The sequence below is a fragment of the Tachypleus tridentatus genome, chromosome 10 (genome assembly GCF_004210375.1).
Source record: "Tachypleus tridentatus isolate NWPU-2018 chromosome 10, ASM421037v1, whole genome shotgun sequence".
Classification (NCBI taxonomy): domain Eukaryota; kingdom Metazoa; phylum Arthropoda; class Merostomata; order Xiphosura; family Limulidae; genus Tachypleus; species Tachypleus tridentatus.
Window position 1 is genome coordinate 122,876,262 of NC_134834.1, and position 23,605 is coordinate 122,899,866.

The 23,605-nt window shown below is 37.0% G+C and overlaps 1 protein-coding gene across 6 annotated transcripts in view; it reads right to left on the reverse strand.

Moving 5' to 3' along the window:
• Positions 1-1,931: 1,931 nt before the first annotated feature.
• LOC143230238 (transcription factor IIIA-like) overlaps positions 1,932-23,605 on the reverse strand; it is a 30,489-nt gene continuing 8,815 nt past the window's right edge. For all 6 annotated transcript variants that reach the window (XM_076463429.1, XM_076463423.1, XM_076463428.1 and 3 more), the window contains 4 exons: positions 15,985-16,071; positions 14,871-15,094; positions 11,070-11,126; positions 1,932-2,794 (listed from right to left, as the gene is read on the reverse strand). In XM_076463429.1, the coding sequence (XP_076319544.1) occupies positions 2,711-2,794; positions 11,070-11,126; positions 14,871-15,094; positions 15,985-16,071 (452 nt within the window). In that variant the 3' untranslated portion in view covers positions 1,932-2,710. The remainder of the gene's footprint in view (positions 2,795-11,069; positions 11,127-14,870; positions 15,095-15,984; positions 16,072-23,605) is intronic.

Consider the following 23,605-nt stretch of genomic DNA (forward strand, 5'->3'; position numbering starts at 1 on the left):
AATTTCCCCCTGTTGTCTTTGAAAGTTTTTATTTAATGAAAAAAACAATACATCTTAATCAATTATTTCTGTATTTAGAAAAATCATAATACTTCAACCGATTTTAGAGAATTTTGAATCTGACTTAATGGATTTGTGCAAAGCAGAAAGAATGTTTCTTTCTCCTGTTAACTCTCTACACATTTAAACAAAGTTAGTGAATACTGCTAATTTTAGAAGCAGGGTTAATGAGTTTTAGGTTATTGTTTTGAATTTCGCGCAAAGCTACACGAGGGCTATCTGCGCTAGCCGTCCCTAATATAGCAGTGCAAGACTAGAGAAAAGGCAGGTAGTCATCACCACCCACTGCCAACTCTTGGGCCACTCTTACCAACGAATAGTGTGATCGACCGTAACATTATAACAACCCCAAGACTAAAAGGGCAAACATGTTTGGTGTGACGGGAATTCGAAAAAGTCGAGTGCCTTAACCAATTGGTCGCGCCTGGCCAATCTTCATCTTAATAAACAAAAGATGTTTGATATCTAAAGCAAAGCGTTACTAATAATTTTTTTCAGTACATGCGATTTCTTTTTTTATGTTAATAAACTTGTTGTTAATCGTCAAACTGGACAATTTGCAGTGCGAGATTGGGATTGGACCCCAAATTTTAGAGTTGTTAGCCCTCGAATTTACATCTGAGCCACCACTAAAGAAATACTTAAAAATATATTACAAAAAACAAACAATTTTCATCACATATTATCCGAAACTATTATATGAAAAGTAGTCACTGGTAAAAGTCACGAGTCGGTCCTTTTGTAAGGTTCTAGATTTCAGGGATGGTGAAGAATTCATCATTGGCTATGTGGTTAAGGCACTCGACTCATAATCTGAGGTTCGCCCCTTTCAGCCGTGGGGGCGTTATAAGGTAAAAATCAATCCCACTATTCATTGGTAAAAGAGTAGCCCAAAAATTGGCGGTGATGACTAACTTCCCTCCCTCTAGTTTTCCGCTTCTAAATTACGGACGCATAAAACAATTTCCTAATTTAAGCTGTAAGTGCTCCTAACGGGTTTTATTTCTTCCAGTTAGTATTCCAAAATCAGAGTGGGTGACAGCTGGTTTTAGTAGCTTCCCAATAAATATAAATGTTGACTCATGACAAAAATTAGCCATCCTCGGTAGAACAGCGGTAAATTTATGGACTTTGTATGCTGAAATAAAGGATAGACACAGCAGACAGCTTGATGTGGTTTTGCTTTAAAAACGAATAAATATGATTTGGTTCTTAACAGTCACTTTAATGTAAGTCACTTGAATGTGTGATTTATGATTTTGATTCTATTAAAACTTCTTGAACCTTCGTATTTCTTCTAACATCGTAAATGACCCTATAGAAGTGTATCTACATGTAAAACTAAATCTTTGTTTGTCCGTCGCATTCACATCACCCTCACATGAAAAGCGTGAAAAACCATAATTTTTGTTTAATATACGCATCTATCGTCTGCTACTCTGATGTGTATAAGATAATCTAAATATTCTTCATAAAAGCCTATTTATCCTTACCAATTAAAACATCGTTCACAAGAAAATCCTGGTATGAAACAGATTCATAGTTTATTTTCAAAATTTAAATCTAAGATTTTTTCATAAATTTACAAAATAATTTTTACCTACTGAAATATGGAAGGGAGAAAAAGTGATTTTTTTTTTTTTTTTCGAAAACTTGGGTAACGTCACTAGTATATATATTTGTGAGATTTGGGCTTCCTTATCAGAGCCTTCATTGGGCAACAATGTACCAAAGTATTGCTTAGTACATTGTTACTCCATGAAGGCTCTGGTAAGAGTGCCTAAAAGTTCCTAAATAAAATTATTTTAACTTAATATTCAGTTTATAATTATGCCTTCCTTCGTATGACAACAGACCAGTGAATCCATTACCAACTCTAGCAGTTTTATTGAAAAACTAAAATCTTTTAATATATTTTCACAACCTCAGAATATGTTTCATTATTAGAAAAATAAATAGAACAGTTTGAACAACTTATTTATAAATATGATAGAAAACATCAGTAATTTCCCAGCCTCTATCTTTATTGTTTTGTGTATGTGTTATAAACTGATGCAGATAAAACTTGTATTCATTGTTTCAGAGAAAATAATGTACATTTGTATTTGATAATGTCTGTTGAGCTAACTCATACATTCCACACAATAACTAATTTTATAAAACTGAAATTTTAACAAATGTCTTACGTTATTAAACGTATATAAAATACTGTATGTGTTACACATTATAGCTGTTTTACCACAATGTCATTATATTACAGGCTGAAAGAGAAATATGTTCCTAGTACTAGAATTACTATTTACACACAATATCATGATATTTGAACAAACTGAGCTGCCCTTTAACAAAATATGATTCTTTGCAAGAGTTTGTCAACAAAAGAAAAGACAGTTGTTTGACATCTTGTCTTTATCATGACATACACTGATAAGTACAATTAGATGAGCAATTATAAATGGAAGCCCTCCATCTTGACAACTGCATGTATTTATTGAAAAACTTCCATTAATGGTCACAAACAAAACAAGTTGTTCATCTTTCAGCAACAGCTTTTCGTTTAACAGTACTTGTTGCTGTAACGATGCTAGTGAATACTGTGTAAGTAAACCTGATGCTGAGCATTACTGAAGCGTTTAGAAAAAAAAAACTGTCATTCGTCTTTCTTTTCAACAACTGTGTATCCAGACAGAATAGATGCCAAAGTTTTCTTCTTTTTTTTCTTTTTACTTCGATTCTAAAAACAAGAAGAAAGTGTAAAATATTAAAACCTGTTGAGTTATTCTTCACCATTCAGAGGCAAATACCAACTGGTTATACAACTTTGAAACACAATTTATGTTTTACATAGAGTCTAACAAGATAGAAGAAAATTAAATTTAAAATATCTTTAATAACAGGCTGACTTCTACTTCATTCTAATCACTACGGTAACTCACACAAAATTTTCAAACATGTGTACTGACTGATTTAATCCAACAAGCACACAACTGTTGGGAAAACAAAAACAAATATTTTTTGTGTTATTGTACCCAAAACACTTCATAATTATTTCCAGAGTAGTTTGAGACTCTGAAGCAGTAGTTAATTTTTTCTTGTAACGAAAATGTATGTTTGATAGATACTTACCACCCATCACACAAGTTATCTTGATCCTAGACTGTTTAAACATTGTTGAAATTTTTTCACCAAGAGTACACTAGTCTTTTATACCCAATCATTTTCACATCACTTCAGAACATATGTTGATCATGGGACTACCCTCTACCAAACATACAGTGCCATCTATATTAGCACAGCTAGCTCTCTCTACTATTACAGAATAATATGCCAGTGTTTCTGATTTGTGCCTACCCATTTTCGAAGGTAAGGAAGAACAGTGGGAAGTGGTTCATTGGTAGTAAGAACCTATTGGTAATACATTTTCAGTTAACTTTCAAAACAGTCTTACTTCCTCTAACTGAAAACTAGAATTCAACATCACAAAGGTGAAGCAGCCAGTGAAGGTGCATCAATATCTTATCACACAAAAAGTGACCACACTGAAAGAACAGGTGGACAAGAATATGAAAATAATGCACACCTGTTGGGTATAGCACTACTTTAAAACATATACACTCTTCACTCAGTAATTAACACATCAACAAAAAGAGGACAGAACCAAACTGGTAGGCACACAATACAGAATTAGAGAGCAAGTGCTGTAGAACCATGACCTAAAACAGTATGGCACTGGCAAATATAGCAAATCTAGAGTGGAAGAGACAACAAGCCCGTAGAAGTATCTGAATATTTCAAGTGCAGTCTATCTGGGCAAAACATCCAAGAAGCACCTTGGGATACATCAGATTATGCCATGCAAGGTCCATCTGAGTAAAGAACATTTAGTGAAGGCTGCTCGCATAACAACAAGCACAATTCACCCAGGGGATAGTGGTGCCCTGGTTACATGAGAATAAGCCAAGTTCAGTCAGCCCATGTAATAAATATCCAACGAAAGTGCCTTAGGTTACATCAAAGTATGCCAAGTGTGATCCATCCAGGCAGAAAATATCAAGAAGCACCTTGCACAAGAATCACATGGTCAAAAAAATCTGGGTTGGATACTGAATATTATTATTCATTGTTTGAGATTATAATGATTATAACTAAAGTCCTCTTCTCAAGTGGGTACACAGTGACTAGAAAGCTTTGTTTTTCTAAACCTAATCAGGAGGAAACCTCCATTTTTTACCACTCCAATGACTGGGAACAGGAAATGGTAAGGATTCTTATGCTCCACAAAAAGAAAGGTGGGAATATCCACTGGTAAGCCCAGAGGAATGACACACGAGATAGTACAATGGGTGTCTGCAATTCCTTATTTTGAAAAGCAGAAAAATCCTGATTGTAGGAATCATGGGTAAGTAGGGACAGGCAGAAATGCCCATCTGCTTTACTCATGAGGTCCATGAGTGGTGGTCCCTTACAAATGAAATGAGTAACTTTTAATAAAAAAAAATACAGATACACATAATACTGGACAAGCTGCCAGTGGTCTTACAGAAACATCCCATTTCAACAATTAGCATTATTGAATTATTTATATCTAATGCAAATACAATATGAAGCATACCCAATCATGAAATCACTGCCCAGGTTGGATCCTGAATTATATGTATCAACTAAAAATGTATAGAAAAATTAATACTTCAACATACCCCAGTCAAAGGTGAACAGACTTGTGTAGAATTGCTACAGGAGGAAGACACACAGCCAAGACATTACCTGCCTCTTGTATGTATCAACTAAAAATGTATAGGAAAATTAATATTTCAACATACCCCAATCAAAGGTGAACAGACTTATGTAGAATTGCTACAGGAGGAAGACACAGCCAAGACATTACCTGCCTTTTGGGGAAGACACAGCCAATAAATGCACTGGGAGTAGTCTACATCCCAGTGTGAACAATCTCGAGGCTGGCAAAGGTGAGCAGCTAAAGACAGTTATATGACAAGATTGGCTGGAAAAAACATTCATGCATATGACAACTTTCCATGGACAAGTCAAAATATGCCAGTTGTATGAGTTGATAAACCCAACCAATGAGTATAATAGTGACCACGGAGGGAATCCTTGGAACAAATAGACTGGAATGATAACATGAAAGGAGGCAGTATAAGCTAAGAGCCACATATCTCGAGTAATTAAACAGACAATGAAGTTTGTATGGAGCAGAATTGAAGTACAGATGGAAAATGGAAAGTTAGGAGATAGAAGAAAAGGCCAAATCACCTGCCAGAGCAGCAGATATCTACAGAAAGAAGGCCCAATAAGAATAAAGGATAACATAACATAAATTGGAAAGGATATGGGAAACATTCATGGAATAAATATTGGAATTATGATGACCTCAAGCAAGGAAGAGAAAGAGGACCTAAATGAAAATTGGTACAAGGAACAAAAATGTAGCAATGGATTCAAATGGGGAACTGGATGAGAAATGAAGGACAAAACTGAGGTCCAGTATGGCAAAACAAAAGAATGTGGAGGACAGAGAAGATAAAATAAATAGAAAGGACAGAGAAGGAAGCTTTTTGGAAATGAAAGAATCAGAAGATATTCAAACCTTATAACTAGAAACAGTTGTCATGGACAAATCCTAAACAAACAACCAGGTGATAAATTGGGAAAGATAAGGTACTGAAAAACAGAGGGTGCAAAAAGCCATGGTGAACAGACCTAGGTTGGAAGATAGACTATTGCCTCTATCACAAAGAGGGAGGCCAAATGGAATGGGAAAGAAAGACATTACACCAGGGATGAATCTCCAAGCTGAGGCAAAACACTGGAATGGACAAAAGCCACGTGTGAAGATGGAATTTAGTTGGTTGGTTGATTTAGTGTTTTATGGCACAAAGCAGTGAGGCTATCTGTGCCAAACGTCCTGTAAAAAAGTAAAAGTAAATTCAGTAAAATTCATAAAAGGAAACTAAGGTAAAACAAAACAAAGTTCAAAAAAATAAAAAATAAATATATAGCATAAAACCAATGTTTACATCTAGTCTACAATATCAAGAGAAAAACTACAGTAATTCAAGTTGTAAAGGACTTTCTGTAGCGTGACTGTAATAATCATAACTCGCCAGGAAGACTAACAGGTAAGTACAAAAACCACTGTCAGCCACCTGAAGTTGGCCTTTCCAGTCCTGGTTGAGTTACTTAATGTTAAGGTCAATTTCTAATTTAAAATTGAACTAGATCAACCGTGATTTTTAAAGGGAGCCAAATTAAAAAGTTGTAAAGTATATATTAAAAAACTTAAATGGCATTAAAAAGATTAATGACCTTTAAAAAACTGAAAAAATTACTAAGGTGGACAGTGACACTATCACCAATAACAGTGTCTAATGTTATGGACAAACCTTGAGACAAAACATGCTTAAAATGGTGTCGTCATCTTGGATCATAACGATGACAAGAAAGTAAAATGTGGCTTATTGTGATCTGAGTGTTACATAAACTACACACTGGTGCATCAGTTCCAGGTAAAAGAAAATGATGAGTTAAAAAACTGTGACCAATGCGTAGTCTAGTTAGAACAACTTCCTCTTTCTGATCCTTATGGGAACAAGACGGCCAAAGTCCAATATAGGGTTTTATTTCGAAATGCTTGTTTTCGCGTTGCTCACGCCAAGTCGACTGCCAGCTGACATGGAGCTGATCCTTGAATACAGGACCATAGTCCATATGTGGGACAGGCACAGCAGTGATAGTGCCAGAGCAGATAGACTTAGCTGCAGTGTCGCCAATCTTGTTCCCATGAATACCAATGAGGCCCTGTATCCAGAAAAACTGGATAGAAGTAGATGTTAAAGAGAAATGGGCCAGTCGATTTTGAATATCAGCAAGAACAGGGTGTAAACCAACATAAAGCGATTCCAAGACCAGTAGAGAACAAAGAGAGTCAGTAATAATTGGTGCAGTTTGAGTACTGCTTAGCTTCTATGTGATCCAGGGCAAGAGAAATGGCATACAGTTCAACAATGAACACAGAAGCTGTAGAGGGGATTCTGCATGCAACTATTGAACCACTACACACCATGGCAGAGCCCACACAGTCACCTGATTTCGAACCATCTGTATAAATAAGAATGGAAGACCAGTTCGAAAGATGTTCAGCAAATAGCAGACAGTATTTCCAATCAGGAGTGTCTATTTTTTTATAGATGACTTAAAGATAGGTCACAATGGGGGACTGTAAAAAGCCATACCTGCCCCTGGATACGAAGGCCAATTACGTAGCAATGGCAGACTGTCTGACCTGAAAAAGCATGGCCCATTGAGGAAGGAAAACACAACCTCAGGTGGAATGCTTTGGTAAGGAACAAAGTTTCGAAACGTATAGTAAAGACAGTTGCAAATGGCAGAGGTGCAAAGAAGGTTCATGAGACTACATATAAGCTCTGAACTGGGGAAGTGTGTAAAGCCCCAGTGCAGAGCCGAAGTCCTTGATGATGAATAGGGTCTAGCATCGTTAAGACCAATGGTTTGGCACAGCCATAGACCAGTGATCCATAGTTGAGTTTCGAACCAATAAGAGCACGATATATCTTTGGCATAAAATGTCGAACCGCTCCCCAAGTAGTGGCAGAGACGACACAGAGGATGTTCAATGCTTTTGTACATTTGACCTGTAGCTGCTTGATGTGTGGTATAAAGGTGGGCTTACAGTCAAAGATAAGCCCCAAGAACTTAGTCTCAGAGACCACAGGCAGCACAACTTCACCGATACAGAGTTCAAGATCAGGGTGAATACCTCATTGGCAGCAACATGCATGCAAACGGTTTTTAAAGAGAGAGAAGGTAAAGCCGTTTGCTGTGGTCCACCTCAGTAAACAATTGAGAGAATTCTGCAGCTGCCACTCAATATACCTCAGGTTCAACGACTGATGTGAGATGTGAAAGTCATTGACTTAGCGCCCGTTTGCTTCAGTGAGAGGGAGTTGTTCAGCGATGGCATTAAATTTTATACTGAAAAGTTTGACTCCAAGTTCCTATAGAAAAGAACGGGAAAGTGTTGAACCCACACAAACTCAATCTCCTGTCCATTAAAATTTTTAATAAAAGTAGGCAAATAGCCACGTAACCCATGGTGCAGCATCTCATAGTGTATATCATCAGGTCTAACCGATGTACTGCCAGACTGATGAAAGGCCAGTTTAAGTTCCACCACTGTAACGGGACGATTATAGTCATAGAGTAAATCAGCTTGAAAGGCAAGATGTGATTTTTTGCCTGAGTCTTTATGGCTAAGAAGGTGGAAGAAGAGGCAGAAGTGCTAGATACCCAGTAAAAACTTTCACCTAGAGTATCGGCAATGCTTTGGGTATCAGTTACTTCCTGGCCATCAGCGAGCAAGATCGAGAGGGGGAGAGAATGATATTGCCCACTGACCTTTTGAATCTTGTCCCAAGTGATTTTGGAACTGGTGGTAGAGGATATGCTGGTTGTGAACTTAATCCAAGATTCCTTCTGGCTTTGACGTCTTACCCATTGAGCATCTGCATGGGCCCGCTGGAAAGCGATGAGGTTCAAGAGTGTGAGATACCTATGGAAAGTATCCCAGGCCCGATCTTTGCGAGTGGAGATGCGCCTCACTGCAGAAATTCATTGGGTGGAGAAACCAGCAAGAATCTCCAACTCTGGGATGTTCTTCAACTCCCTCTCAACAATAACCCCTTGTGTTGAATTCAAAGTAACATGAGGTGTAACCTTAATAGGTATATCCTCAATTGACTTTGAATTTGAGAGGAGTTCAATGTGTTGAGATGTGGATGTTTCCACCAATATGTCACCAGATTGAAGCTTTTTTACCAACTTTGGAGAGCCAGCAAGTCCCTCTGGTCCCTTCTGAATGAAAAAAGGGAGACATTTGCCCTAATGGTTTGTCTGAAAGTGATTGCAATATAAGAAAATGAGGAACAATAGGTGATACAGATGGTGACGATTTCTGCTCATAATCTTCAAGACGTGGTTGTTTACCTCTAGACTGTATTTTCACTATTTTATTAAGATTTTTAATTGGAGTATCCATAATAAAGAAAGAAATTTCTGTGCTCACTGACCTCACCCACCACGGAGCCCTATGAGGGGACGCTCTACAATGTCAAACAAGGACACTGCAGCAACGCCAGGGTTTTGTGAGCACTATACCCAAACACCAGCATCAGATATAATGTCCACAACACCTATTGAGAACATCCAACACTGGTACTTGGTTGACCCTAGCCCAAGTGGACCAGCTGATAACCCAAGGGGGGCCACCCCAAAGCTGCCCGTCTACAGGAATTCAAGGCCAAAGTGGTGTGTTTGGGTTGGACCCCTCAAACACCGGATCGTCTCTTCCCCTTCATGGGTTGCTACGCATGTGGGTGGATGTTTAGATTCCAGATGAGGTAAACTGAAAGAACAGAACCTTCCCTGGGAGGTCACCTCACCATGTTCAGAAATCCACACCGAGGGGGATGGAGTTTGGTGAAGTTAGAATGAACTGTCTGATTGCAGTTGTTGGAAGAGAAACTAGGGCTGTGCTCATTGGAGGGGATGATGTTCTAGTAAGGGTTAGATCAAAGAGAACTGTGTCCAAATAGGCCAATAACAAGTAGAGAGTAGGAAACATACAATCTGGATAAGGTAAATGATTATGGAGAGGAGACTGATTAGAGGGTAGTGAAATAGGTGAAGTCCACTCTAATCCTGATTGAACACATCTATTCTCAGAGATGAATGAAGTGGAATGAGAGATCAAAAGGAAGGAATTTTAGGATTCAAGTGAATGGCAAACACATCTATATGTGGTGTTCCCAGATGAGAACACATTCACTGAAATACACATGGAAGATGTGACCACTCCATGGTAAGAATCTAGCTGGGTCAAGATTAGTGATTGGCCATCAGATTCATAACACATCTACACTAGAATGCCAGTCAAGAAAGTGAGGCCTGTTCTAGTATAGTAGAGGGAAGTAGTTGTACTTGTACAGATGTTGCATTATGATTGGTAGAGAATAGTCACATGAACAGTACATGAAGTAAAACAGTGCGAAACTGACGGGGGCATAAAATAATGGTTCAGCAGTATACAGCAGTATAGGATTTAGATAAGTGAGAATAAGGCAAGATCATTTTGGAATAAATTTTAAACCTAAAATACCTCATAGAATAATTGTCTTAAGTTGTTTTATTTTGATGTTTTCTTCACTACACATGATTATAACATGACAAAACCTGAGTTGGTTATATGTATCAAAAAATATACCTTTAAAAATAATTTTAAACTTTATTGACTTCAGCAGATGGATTACAATACAGCTATTGCAGCTTTTCCTTGCCTGATAACAAACGTTTAGGCACGTTGTAAACTCAACTCTTCCGTAAAACAATGCATATTTATTCAGTAAAGATATGTTCAATATATGTATTAATTTACTTTTAAAGTAACAAAATTTAAAAGAAAAATCTACTTTAAGCATCTGTAATTAATAACAAAACTGTTGGCACAAACTTCACTATTATAGTTTCTATGACAAAAACCTTTTATTGTTATAAGTTTACTCCAAGAGATGAAACTTTTGGCAGATCATACTTAAACAACTGAACACTTTCAGGGTATTAGAAAGGGTATGTAACAAGTCAACAGATAGCAGTTAAGTAACTAGTTCCTTTTCTCGACTGTCAGATTTAACTGGTACCGAGATGAAAACTTGAAGGTTTTTATGATTGAGTGTGATCTCTTAATGACATTTTAATTATCCATTTAAGCCAAGTGAATCACACAAAAGTTGCACAAAGTTCACTGACCTAAGTGAGAAATTTTAACAATAATTACTTAATTTTTTTACTGGATTACAAGAGTTTTCTATTTAACATGAAAAAGACAAACTAAAACAAACATCAGCAATCAATTTGTTCTGTCATTCGTTCAGAGAGATACAAACAAGAATGAGTCTTAATTTTATCACAGTTACCTTTGGTGGAAAGGAGCGGCCAAATTCATGTAGTTTGATGTGCTTCTTCAGTCCGCCCTGAGAAAATACAGAAAAAACTTTTGATTAAAAAAGAATATACATATACATATATCAAAATACCCACATATGTGGAAAGGTGGCTGGAGAATGATGAACATAATTGTTTTTCTATTCATTCATCATATGAATTTACAAATTTTTTATTCACTTTACAACTCTACACTACTTATTAAAAACTTAATTTTCAATTCTAATAAAAATAGCCAGGATCATCAGTAGCTTCTCTTAAAGTCTATAGATACATACAGTGTAGCTAATAATTAAAAATACAATTCTGTTATGGTGGCTTCTCAGATTTTGAACACTGCAATTCTCACTCTTATCATCAGAGAGACTGATACAGATTTGTCAACATCCCTTGAGCCCTGATACAGTATGATTAGGGTGAACTTGTTGCCACTTGCTGGTGATACTGGCAGCAGGTTACCAATGAGATTGACACACAGTCTTGCACACATTCTGTGAGCCAGAGTGGTTGCAGTCAAACAAAATTTACTAGTAAGGAACATATATAAGTAGCTGCAAGTCTGCAGTATGGCTTAATGATACAAATATTAAACCCACCAAATCTGACTGTGGAAGCTTGACTATTTTCTCAACTCTAACGAGAAAACTTTGGAGGCAGGTTCACTGTCCTTTGTTTTGGTTTGAACATTACCCCACCCTCTGAATATATAACAAAAACTGCTTAACAATCCATTCTGTAAATATAAATCTTATTACAACATAAAAACCATGGTGTTTTCTAAATTGTTTGTAAGATCTCCATTCTGGTTAGAGAACAATAATTTTATTTCCACAGATATTTAGTCATGTTGTAAAAAGAGTTCTGTACATGAAATTACAAAATATTAACAGTAAATTATTTTCTGACATTCCCATATCCAACAATCTAATGATTCCCCAAAATATAACAACTCCACAAATGTTCCACCACACAGAAAAAAATTGTAACATCTCTATACCTAACTACTAGATGATCCCCCTAAATAATTCATTGATATAATACATAAACAACTTCATAAACCCTCCACCTACAGAAGAAAATTACACTACCCCTATATCTAACTAATAAATAATTCCCTTATATAACTTATTGATATAATGCAGGAACATATCCATAAATCTTCCACCCCAGAGAAGAAAGGTGTGACATCACTGTACCTAACTATTAAATTATTTTCCCAATACAATTCATTGATACAGTGCAGGAACAACTTTATACACCTATCCTTACAGGAAAAAACTCTAATGAAATCTTTCAAAATTGTGTAACCAGATAGTTACTAATCATCTCCCTACCAATAAATTAAAACACATCTGACAGTATTTTTCATTCATGTATTCTAAGTTCTGACTATCAGTTTCTACTCTGGTAAAAGAAAGAAAAGAAAATATTTCAATTTATGGTGCAAGAAGTCTCAAAACTCAAATGTGAACAGGAAATAAAAACCAAAATGAATTTGGGTAAATTTCAAACAAACAATTACTGTAACTATCTTTAACAGCCACTTTTCTTATAACTTTTGTGCACCAAAAGAAAGTAACCCACTCATAAGTAAGACGAAGTTAGAATGCCTCAAAACAGACAAACTCCTATTTCCATGCCAAAGTGGATGGTAGATAAAATTCTTAACATGTTGGCTGTCACACACACACACAAAATTAAACATTCAAGAGAAACCAAGGAGTGGCCACAGTGTACTAAACACATATGTCAAAAGAGAAATATGGCTTTAAAAAATAATTCTTTATGACCCATTGGTGTACCACAGGGTCCATAACTAAAAGTTAGTTGTGATCCAGCAGTGGGGCACATGACAGCAAATGTGTTAAACAGATGCAAAATCAGCAAGGAAACATTTAAATTAGTAATTGTGAGTATGTCTGCATGTGTTTGTTTCTATAATTTTACATTCTATTAACCCTTTTGCTATGGGCTCAGTATAATATACACACATTTGTCTACACATTAGCATGTTAAATATTTGCACTATAACTTTTGATACAACATGTGTATCTTCACAAATTTGGTAGATTTTTAGTAAACATTATAAGTATTTTGTACACAAAAAATCAAGTTTTTTTTTAATGAAATATTTTTCACTAAGAATTTTTTGTGGAAACAGTGTTTCATTTCTAGTCTGACAGTGTTTCGTTTCTAGTCTGAGTGCAAAGTGATTTCATGTTATTATTAAAAAGCTATTCTTGATCTCAAAAATCTCAAATATTATTTGTGTAATCTCTAAAACCTCCTAAATACATTTAAAACATTTATTTTCAGTAAAACTTTATATTTTATTTTCTGTACTCAAACCATGTGGTGTCTGTCATTTGACCAACCTTGAAACCATCATCTAAATATAGATGCTTTATCCATGCTACAATCACTACATATAACATGAAAATACAAGTGTTTAGTCTAAGTATTTTAAGTCTCAAAATGTTATATATTTATTATTTTGTATTATATTTACCTTCCAGTCATGCCTACCTAACATTATATAACTTGCATCAACACAGTGCATGCTCACTCATGTTACATATCCAGTAATATAAAACTAACCTTTAGTCTTCCCTGTCTTAACTGTGATTTAGTGGACTAGTATTTTGTAATATACAGTCACATTTCAATTATTATAAGTAATATGTATATAGATTGTTACTATTTAGAATAAAGTATTAAACTTATTTTTCTTAAAACACAGAACAATAAATGAAAAAGTAAAGAAAACAATCATCTCCTCTGACTACAACCTTTGAACTTGGTTGCTGCTGGACATAGGTTGCTAAACCTTTTAAGATTTTGCAAGTGGAGGATATGAAACAAATGTTTTTTTTTTTTTTTTGGGGGGTATATACACAGTTGAATAACCAAAAATCATAACTATACCGATACCATAGAATTCCACTGTAATTTATTAAACTTAGTAACTAACATTTATTAATTTTACAAAAATATGAAACTTCAAGCATGCTAAAGACACAACCCACCTTCTCAAAATCTTGGACTGAAAGAATGTGGTAGCTTTTCACATATTAAAATAGCTGATAAAAACACTCTGGGTACATTCTAAGCTGTTGATTGGTTATTCACGTGTCAGATATTGAAGTAAGGGAATAAAAGGGACCATTTTCAAAAAATGAGTTCCTAATTTGTGCAAAACTATAGACTTAGTATTTTCACATCACAGACATCTGATTTTAAACAGTACTGCATTTAATATACCATGTGACTTACTAATGTGCGTGTGTGTATATATATAATTATTTTAATATTTAATTTTAAATTAATGAATCAAAACATGTATTTAAAGGTTGAATTATAATTCACAGTTTGATACTAAACTTATTGACATAAATTCATAAAATAGAAGTTCAATAAAATTTTGAATGCAAGTCAACAAATGCAGTGACACGACCTTTAACCTGTAGAGAAAGGGTTAAAAGGTTGAAGATGTGAAATGAAGATCTGAGATTATTTGTTTTGTGTGTATAATATACTTAAGTGTTCCATCTCAGACACTTTTCCACTTAAATATGCTGAAAAGTATATATATATATACTTTAATTATAACTAGATGAACATTTCTAGGTCTATAAATTTACATTTTGTTTTTATGATAATGATCCATTGGAAATATAATGATGTCTTTAGTTTTATACTATGTCATGTTCATTAAGAAATTTGGTTGTGAAACGACTATTGCTTTCATAACAAAAACTGTTTCCAAGTATTACCCTACTAATAAAAGTCCTTTCACATCCCTCTACAGCACAGGCATGGCGTTTTTTCTCATGAAAGCTGATAATGTGTGCCCGAAGGTTCTTTTCCTGGAAGTACGAAAGAGAACACCCTTCGTGTGGACAGCAAAACACCTCACGATCAGTCTTGTGTATCTCAGCATGTATACGCAAGTTGGATTTGGTGAAAAACCTTCGCTGACACACATCACATTCATGCTCTGAAATGCAGGTTTGAAAGAAAATTTTTTTTTAGAATTACTGAAAAATGATTAGAAATCTACTAGTTTAATCCAACAAGTGACATTAATAAAAACATTTAAATGTCTTTAAAATATACAGAAAAACTTTTTAAGGTTTAAAAATTATATTCATATAACATAATAATTTTAACCAAATGCTTAATTATGAAAATTTCAACAAAAACAATGAAAAAGATCAATGAAGTTGTACATGATATTTTAAACACTTTGATTTAGTGAACACTTAACATATTTTAATTCACTTCACATTTGTTCCTTGCTTTCTTTAATCAAATTTCCTTATTAATAATCTCTTGAAATTATAAAGAACTAGACAGAAAAGATTAACAGTACAATTTAAAAACCTATTATCAAGTTGATGTGAAGTATCAGTGTAATGGGAAAAAACAGTCATTAACACGATGGCTTCCATACCACCCACCAGTGGGTCATTATAGTCTTCCAGTAAGACCCACTGGTGGGTCACTTTTTTTCTTCAAAGGGCCACTTACTGACTGTGACACAATGACTACATATACACTCCTCCTAAAAAAAATAATTGTAAAATGACTAGTGGGACTTTGGAAAGTATCAACAAAATTAGGCGTGGGAGCCAACACGTTAAAAAATATAAATTACCAATTTTGTTGTAAACTAGTAGTGCAATGTCCATGAAGATATGTAAATGATCTGAACACAGACATTAAGTAAATTAGACAAAACTAACACTCTTTAAAAATCTGCTAATGATAAAACTAAGATTAACTGAGATAAAAGATTTCTTTACTTCAAAATCTGTAGTAACTTTTATTTAACATCACCAGACATGAAGGCCTAAACTAAACCTGAATATTAATATTATCACTCACTCTGGGGATGACAGAGATTCTTGTGCCTTTTGAAGTGTGTCCATTTGGAAAAATTCTCTTCACACCCAGGTGCATCACAGGTGTACCCTAAATAGAATTTATAATAAATGGAAACTGCACACATAATCTAGTATGGAGCCTAAAATAATTTCAGCAATTGAGGATCTTGATGAAGGAAGCTCAACACATTTTTAAGCAACAACAAAATCAATGAAATATGAAATCAAATAGATTATACTATGGTGGTACCATATAGGGTATTATATATCATACTTATTCATTGCAGAAGTGTCATTTTTAATTGAGAATCACTAATGAAATCACCTCGTACCGAGTTCAACTTTAGCACTGGATCTTTGGGTTTTATTATACCATTAGTTTGAAAACAATGAAACTAATGAATTCTTGTATAGGATTCCAATCCACCTTATTGAAGGTGACAAGACTGGTCTGTTTACTTTTTCTGCTATGAAAGACTTTTACACAGAAACCAATATAACACTAACAGTTTTTGACCATACTTTCTACACAGCACATGAAAGATTAAGAATGTACTGAAATGTACAATAAAGGGGTGGATTTTATAAATTCCTAATGCTTATTTGTTTGACTTCTAATTCAATTCCTAGAGATAATAAAGTTTTATTTACCACCCTGAAAATATGCTATGTTTTTGTGATAGAACTTATGATTTTAATATATGCTTCTCACTGATGAGAAGAACAAATATTTTTAACCAGACAAAGAAGTTCTTACAATTCTTATTTTATCACTTTTTATCCACTAAAACATTAACAATAAAAATTTGTTATCAACTTCATTTCTAACTGTGAAACTAATGTTGGAATAGTAGGTAGATATTCAATGTTTATTGGCACAAAGCTACAAGGCTATTTGTGCCAGACAAGATGTGGTACAGTATAGGTATAGGGCAATTAAGGTAAAATTAAAATATGTAAAATTAGGAACTGCCAGGAAGACTGAAGCAAGAAGTACACCCTTGCTGATAGTCACCTGAAGTTGACCTTTCCCATCCTGGGTTCAGTTCAGAAAAAAACTAAAAACTAAAATGTGTAAAATTAAGACTTGCCAGAAAGACTGAAGCATCAAGATCAAATTTGCAGTCACCTGAAGTTGGCCTTTCCAGTACTGGGTTCAAGTCAAAATAAAAATTGAAATGTGTAAAAGAAATCATGCTAAAACACTATATAGTCTGATAAAAAACCTTAAATTAAGTGTAAAAGGCCACTCACTCTTAAAAATATAAAAACATGAGTGAGATGGGCAGTATCACATTTCACATGAGCCAATGTCAAGGGTAAACCCACCTTACAAATATCTTTAAAATGGTGTCATCATTCTAGTTTGTAAAGAAGGCATGATAATAAAATGTGGATGATTGTGATCTGAGTGCCACATAGACTACACATTGGTGCAGCAGTTCCAGATAAAAGAAAGTGGTGGGTTAAAAAACTGACCAATGCATAGCCTTACCAAAACAGTCTCCTCTCTTCAATCCTTACAAGAGGACCAAATACCAAGAGAAGGTTTGATTTGAAAAAGCTTGTTATTGTGTTGCTCATTCCAGGTTGCCTGCCATCTGGTGTACAGTCTGGATTGGATAACTGGACCATAGTCCATGTATGGAATGGGTACTGAGATGATACATTCAAAACAGACAAACTTTGCTGCTCTGTCAGCCAGCTCATTCCCACAAATACCAAAAGAATTGGACAGACAGATGAGAGAGAAAGATGGGCCAGTTTGTTTACAATATTGATGAGAAGAGGGTGGTGACTAACATGGAATGATTCCAGGGCCAATAGACAGCTGAGTGAGTCCGTACATATTATACAATTTGTATATTGCATTATTTCAATATGTTTTAGGGCAAGAGAGATGGCATACAATTCAGCAGTGAAAACAGAAACTGTAGGGGGGAGTCTGTGTTTCACAATTGAACTGTCACAAACCATGGCTGAGCCCACTGAGTCACCCAATCTGGAATCATCTGTATATATAGGAATGGATGGATCAAATGAAAGATGTTCAGCAAAGTAAGAGAAATATTTCCAATCATGTGTATCTGCTTTCCTCAGATGACTCAAAGATAGGTTACAATTAGGGACTCTAATTAGCCATGGTGGAATAGGCTGATTTGAAGAAACTGCAATGTTATTCAAGGATAAATACAAATCTTCTAATTGTGCCTGGATACGGAGACTAAAAGGAACATTGGCTTGGTTGGTTGGTTGATTTAGTGTTTTATCGCACAAAGATGCTAGGCTATCTGCGCCAAACGTCCAGTAAAAAGGTAAAAATGAATTAAATGTTGTAAAATACATAAAAGGAAATGAAGGTAAAACAAAACATCATTGAAAAACAGAAAAAGTATAAAACCAATGTTGACACCTAGTCTACAACGTTAAGAGAGAAAGCAGAGTAAGAGAAGTTGTAAAGGACTTTCTCTAGCATAATGGTAATGATCATAACCTGCCAGGAAGACTAACAGGTAAGTACAAGAGCCACTGTCAATCACCTGAAGTTGGCCTTTCCAGTCCTGGTTCTGGGTTATGTGTCACTATGGCCAGTACTTAAAGGTAAAGTAATAAAAGTGTTAAATGACATACAGCAAAAGTATAATAACAACTCGCCAGGACGACTGACTGGTAGTTCAAACAGCAGCGTTAGTCACCTGAAGTTGGCCTTTCCAGACCTGGTGTCGAGTTATTTAATGTTCTGGCCATTTTACAATGTCAAATTGAACTAGAGAGATTGAGATCTGAAAAGGGAACCACAATTAAAAAGGTGTAATGAATAAATATCAAACACTTAAATGAGGTTAAAAAGATTAACAGCCATTAAAAGACTAAAAACTTTATCAAGGTGGACAGTGTCACCATCACCAATAACACTGTCCAATGTTACGGACAAACCCTGGGACAGAACATGTTTAAAATAGTGCCGTTATTGAGAGTCGTAATGATGGCAGGAAAGTAAAATGTGGCTTACAGTGATTTGAGTGTTACACAGACTACACACTGGTACAACAGTTCCAGATAAAAGAAAATGATCAGTTAAAAAACTGTGACCAATGCATAGTCTAGTTAGAACAACTTCCTCCTTCCTAACTTTAGGGGAGCTAGATGGCCAAAGCCCAATATAGGGTTTTATTTGAAAAAGCTTGTTGTCACATTGCTCACTCCAAGTGGACTGCCAGCTGGCATGGAGCCGAGCCCTGAATACAGGACCATAGTCCATGTACGGAATAGGCACAGTGGTGACAGTGCCAAAGCAGACAGATTTAGCTGCCATGTCTGCAAGCACATTCCCGTGAATACCAATGTGGCCTGATATCCAGAAAAACTGGATAGAAGTACATGTTAATGAGAAATGGGCCAGTCAGTTTTGAATATCAGTGAGAACAGGGTGTGAGCCAACATGAAGTGATTCCAAGGCCAGCAGAGAACTAAGGGAGTCAGTATAAATAGTGCAGTCGGAGTACTGCTCAGCTTCAATATGATCCAGGGCAAGAGATATGGCGTACGGTTCAGCAGTGAACACAGAAACTGTAGAGGGGATTCTGTGCGCAACCACTAAACAGCAACAAACCATAGCAGAGCCCACTGAATTACCTGATATCGAACCATCTGTATAAATTGGAACAGAATGATTGTTTGAAAGATGTTCATTAAATAAAAGACGGTACTTCCAATCTGAAGTATCTGCCTTTTTTAGATGACTGAAAGAAAGGCCACATTTGGGGGCTGTAATAAGCCATGGGGGGATGGGCTGACCAGTGGATTCTGCAATGTTTTCCAAGGACAGAACTAATGCATCCAATTGAGCCTGAATGCGAAGGCCAAAAGGAGCAATGGCAGATCATCTGTTTTGAAAAAGTAAGGCCCACTGAGGAAGGAAAACACATCCCCAACTGGGATGCTTTGATCAGGAGTGAAGTTTTGAAGAATACAGTAAAGACAGTTGCAAACGGCAAAGGTGCAGAGAAGGTTCGTGAGATTCCACATACAAGCTCAGAACTGGGGAGGTGCGTAAAACCCCAGTGCAGAGTCGAAGTCCTTGATGATAAATGGGGTCCAGCATTATTAAGGCCGAGGGTCTGGCAGAGCCATAGACCAGTGATCCATAGTCGAGTTTTGAACGAATAAGAGCACAATATATCTTTAACATAGAACATCGATCTGCTCCCCAGCTGGCAGTAGAGAGGACACGGAGGATGTTCAGTGCTCTTGTGCATTTGATCCGTAGCTGCTTTAAGTGTGGTATAAAGGTCAGCTTACGATCAAAGATAAGCCCCAAGAACTTGGTCTCAGGGATCACTGGCAGCGAAACTTCACCGATACGGAGTTTAGGATCAGGGTGGATACCCCGTTGGTGGCAAAGGTGCATGCAAATGGTTTTAGAGAGAGAAACATTAAAGCCGTTTGCCATAGTCCACTTCAGTACACGATTGAGAGCAGTTTGTAGTTGCCACTCAATATATCTCATGTTCGACGACTAACACGAGATGTGAAAGTCGTCCAGGTAGAGCCTGTTTGCAACAGTGAGAGGGAGTTGTTCAGTGATGGCATTTATCTTTATACTGAAAAGTGTGACACTCAAAACACAGCCCTGAGGGACCCCAAGTTCCTGTACAAAAGAACGGGAAAATGTCAAACCCACACGAACTTGAAATCTCCTGTCCATTAAAAATTTTTTAATAAACATGGGTAAATGGCCACATAACCCACATATATGGAGGTCTCGCAAAATACCATACCTCCATGTTGTGTAATAAGCCTTCTCAATGTCAAAGAATATTGAAACAAAATGTTGGCGTTTGAGAAAAGCTTCTCTGATTGATATTTCAAGTCAAATTAGGAGGTCCGTGGGAGAATACTGTCGTCGGAACCAACACTGGGTGGGCGTGAGGAGGTTGTTTGATTTGAGGAACCAAACAAGATGAGCATTAACCATCCTATGGTCTTACATAGACAGCTCATCAAAGCAATTGGACGGTAGTTGGAAAGAATCTTGGGATCATTCCCAGGTTAAGAGAAAGGTAAGATAATAGCCTGGCACCAGGCATCAGGAAACACATTCTCCTGCCAGATCCGGTTAAAACCAAGTAGAAGAAGATAAAGAGAAGCAGGAGAGAGATAGCGCAGCATGTCATAGTGTACTTCATCAAGTCCAACAGATGTACTGCCGCACAGATGAAGGGCCATTTTCAGTTCCACAAGTGTAAAGGGACAATTATAGTAAAAAGGACAGTCAGTTTGAAAGGAAAGAGATAAATGCTCTACCCAAGTCTTGATGGCCAAGAAGGTGGAGGAACAAGCAGAAGTGCTAGATACCTGGCAAAAGCTTTCACCTAGAGTATCGGCGATGCTCCAGGCATCAGCTACCTCTTGGCCATCAGAGAGTAAGATGAAGAGGGGGACAGAATTGCAGTGCCCACTGACCTTTCGAATCCTGACCCATATGACGTTGGAACTGGTGGTAGAAGATATGCTCGTTGTGAACTTAATCCAAGATTCCTTCTGGCTTTCACATCTTACCCACCTAGCATGTATACGGGCCCGTTAGAAAGCGATGCAGTTCGAAAGTGTGGGATATCTACGGAAAGTATCCAGGCCCTTTTTGAGCCTTCTGTGCCAAATGGCAAGCAGGATTCCACCACAGACGAGGATATCGTGGAAAACGTGTCGAGGTTTTAGAAATACACTGAGCAGCTGCTTGTATAATACAGTCAGCTACCGCTGCCACACAGTCGTCTATTGATGGCTGATTCACGATGGCAGGATCAAGTTCTACGAGAGCAGTGAAAGTGGACCACTCTGCCTGATCAAGCTTCCACCAGGGCACGTGGGTTAGGTGGCATCGACCACGGCCAGTCTCTCTCAAAAGTATAGGAAAATGATCACTGCCTAGTGGATTATTGTCAACCCTCCATGAAAAATGGGAAAATAATGAAGGGGAGCAAACCGAGAGATCAATAGCAGTAAAGAACTGACTAGGTGCATGAAAATAAGTGGAAGAACCAGTATTGAAAACAGAATGATTGTGATCAGAGAGCAGATGCTCTACAGAGTGACCCCTCCTATCAATAACAGCACTTCCCCAGAGGGGATGATGTCCATTAAAGTCCCCCAGGATTAGAAATGGAGATGGCAACTGTTCAACAAGAGCTTCAAGGTCTGATTGATCATATGTCTCTCCAGGGGACAGGTAGAGAGAACAAACAGTGATGGTATGACCCAAGGAAACATGGATGGCTACGGCCACCAAGAGTGTGTTGAGTGACAAAGACAGGGTGGGCACATGCTGATCAACCAATAGTGCCACCCCTCCATGAACTCGTCCATCACACAGCCTGTCATTTTTGTACAGAGAAAACTGTCGAATGGTGACTGTATCAGCAGGTTTTAGAAATGTTTCTTGTAAGAAAAGACATACAGGATGGTAGAAAGCAATCAGTGTTTTGATATCATCCAGATTAGAATGTAAACCTCGACAGTTCCATTGTATCAAAGTGGCCATTTTTTAATGACGGGTAAGCGAAGCGGCTGGAGAACACTTCAGTTTACGGCCACGTCTTTTTTCCTTACTGTCCTTATTTGGAGGAGATCTATTGACCTCCATGGATCCTGTCCTGGGTCGATTGGGCAGGTCTTTGATGTTGGAAGGGGATTCCAGTGACTGAGGACACAAACAAATGATTGTTTTGCATCTTGGGGTTGGAGAAAAAGATGTATCAAAACAAATGTCTGTATTTGAAACCGAAGGATGTGGATCTTGAGATTTGTTGGAATGTATGGGAGGAACAGAGATGGGTGTAGAAGTCGATTCATCAACCTTTTTAACCATGGAGGTCAAAAGGCTTTTCATTTGTTTTGAAAACGATTCTCTTGGAGGTACAGAGAGATCTGTCTGCACTCCCACTGTAGTTGTGGAACGAAGTGCAGCAGCATATGTCCGAGATGGAGTGGTGGACAGCAATTTCTGAGCCTCAGGATAACTAATGTTATGGGTCATTTTCAAATGCTGCACCTCTTTTGCAGTTGACACAATGTGGGTCTGTGTGACACTCATAGGCATCGTGGTCCTTGCCACAACAAAAAGCACATGTGAGGGAACCCCATGATGTCTTTGAGTGGCCGAACTCCTGACATTGGAAACATCGGAAAGGGCTTGGAATGTACAGCCGTACCCTGCAATTTAGATAACCTGCCTTGATGGTGGCAGGTGCACATGGTGATGTAAATGTCAAAACGAGGATATTTGTCGGCAGTGTAACTCCGTCTCTTTGCGAGTGGAGATGCGCCTCACTGCAGAAACTCCTTGAGTGGAGAGACCAGTGAGAATCTCTGACTCGGGGGATGTTCTTCAAATCTCTCTCAACAATAACTCCTCGTGATGAATTCAATGTAGCATGAGGGGTAACCTCAATAAGTACATTCCCAATTGCCTTTGAATTCAAGAGGAGTTCACTGTGTTGAGGTGTGAATGTTTCAACCAATGTGTCTCCAGATCGAAGCTTCTTTACTGACTTTGGAGAGCCAGCAAGTCCCTCTAGTCCCTTCTGAATAAAAGAGGGGGACATTTGCCCTAAAGGTTT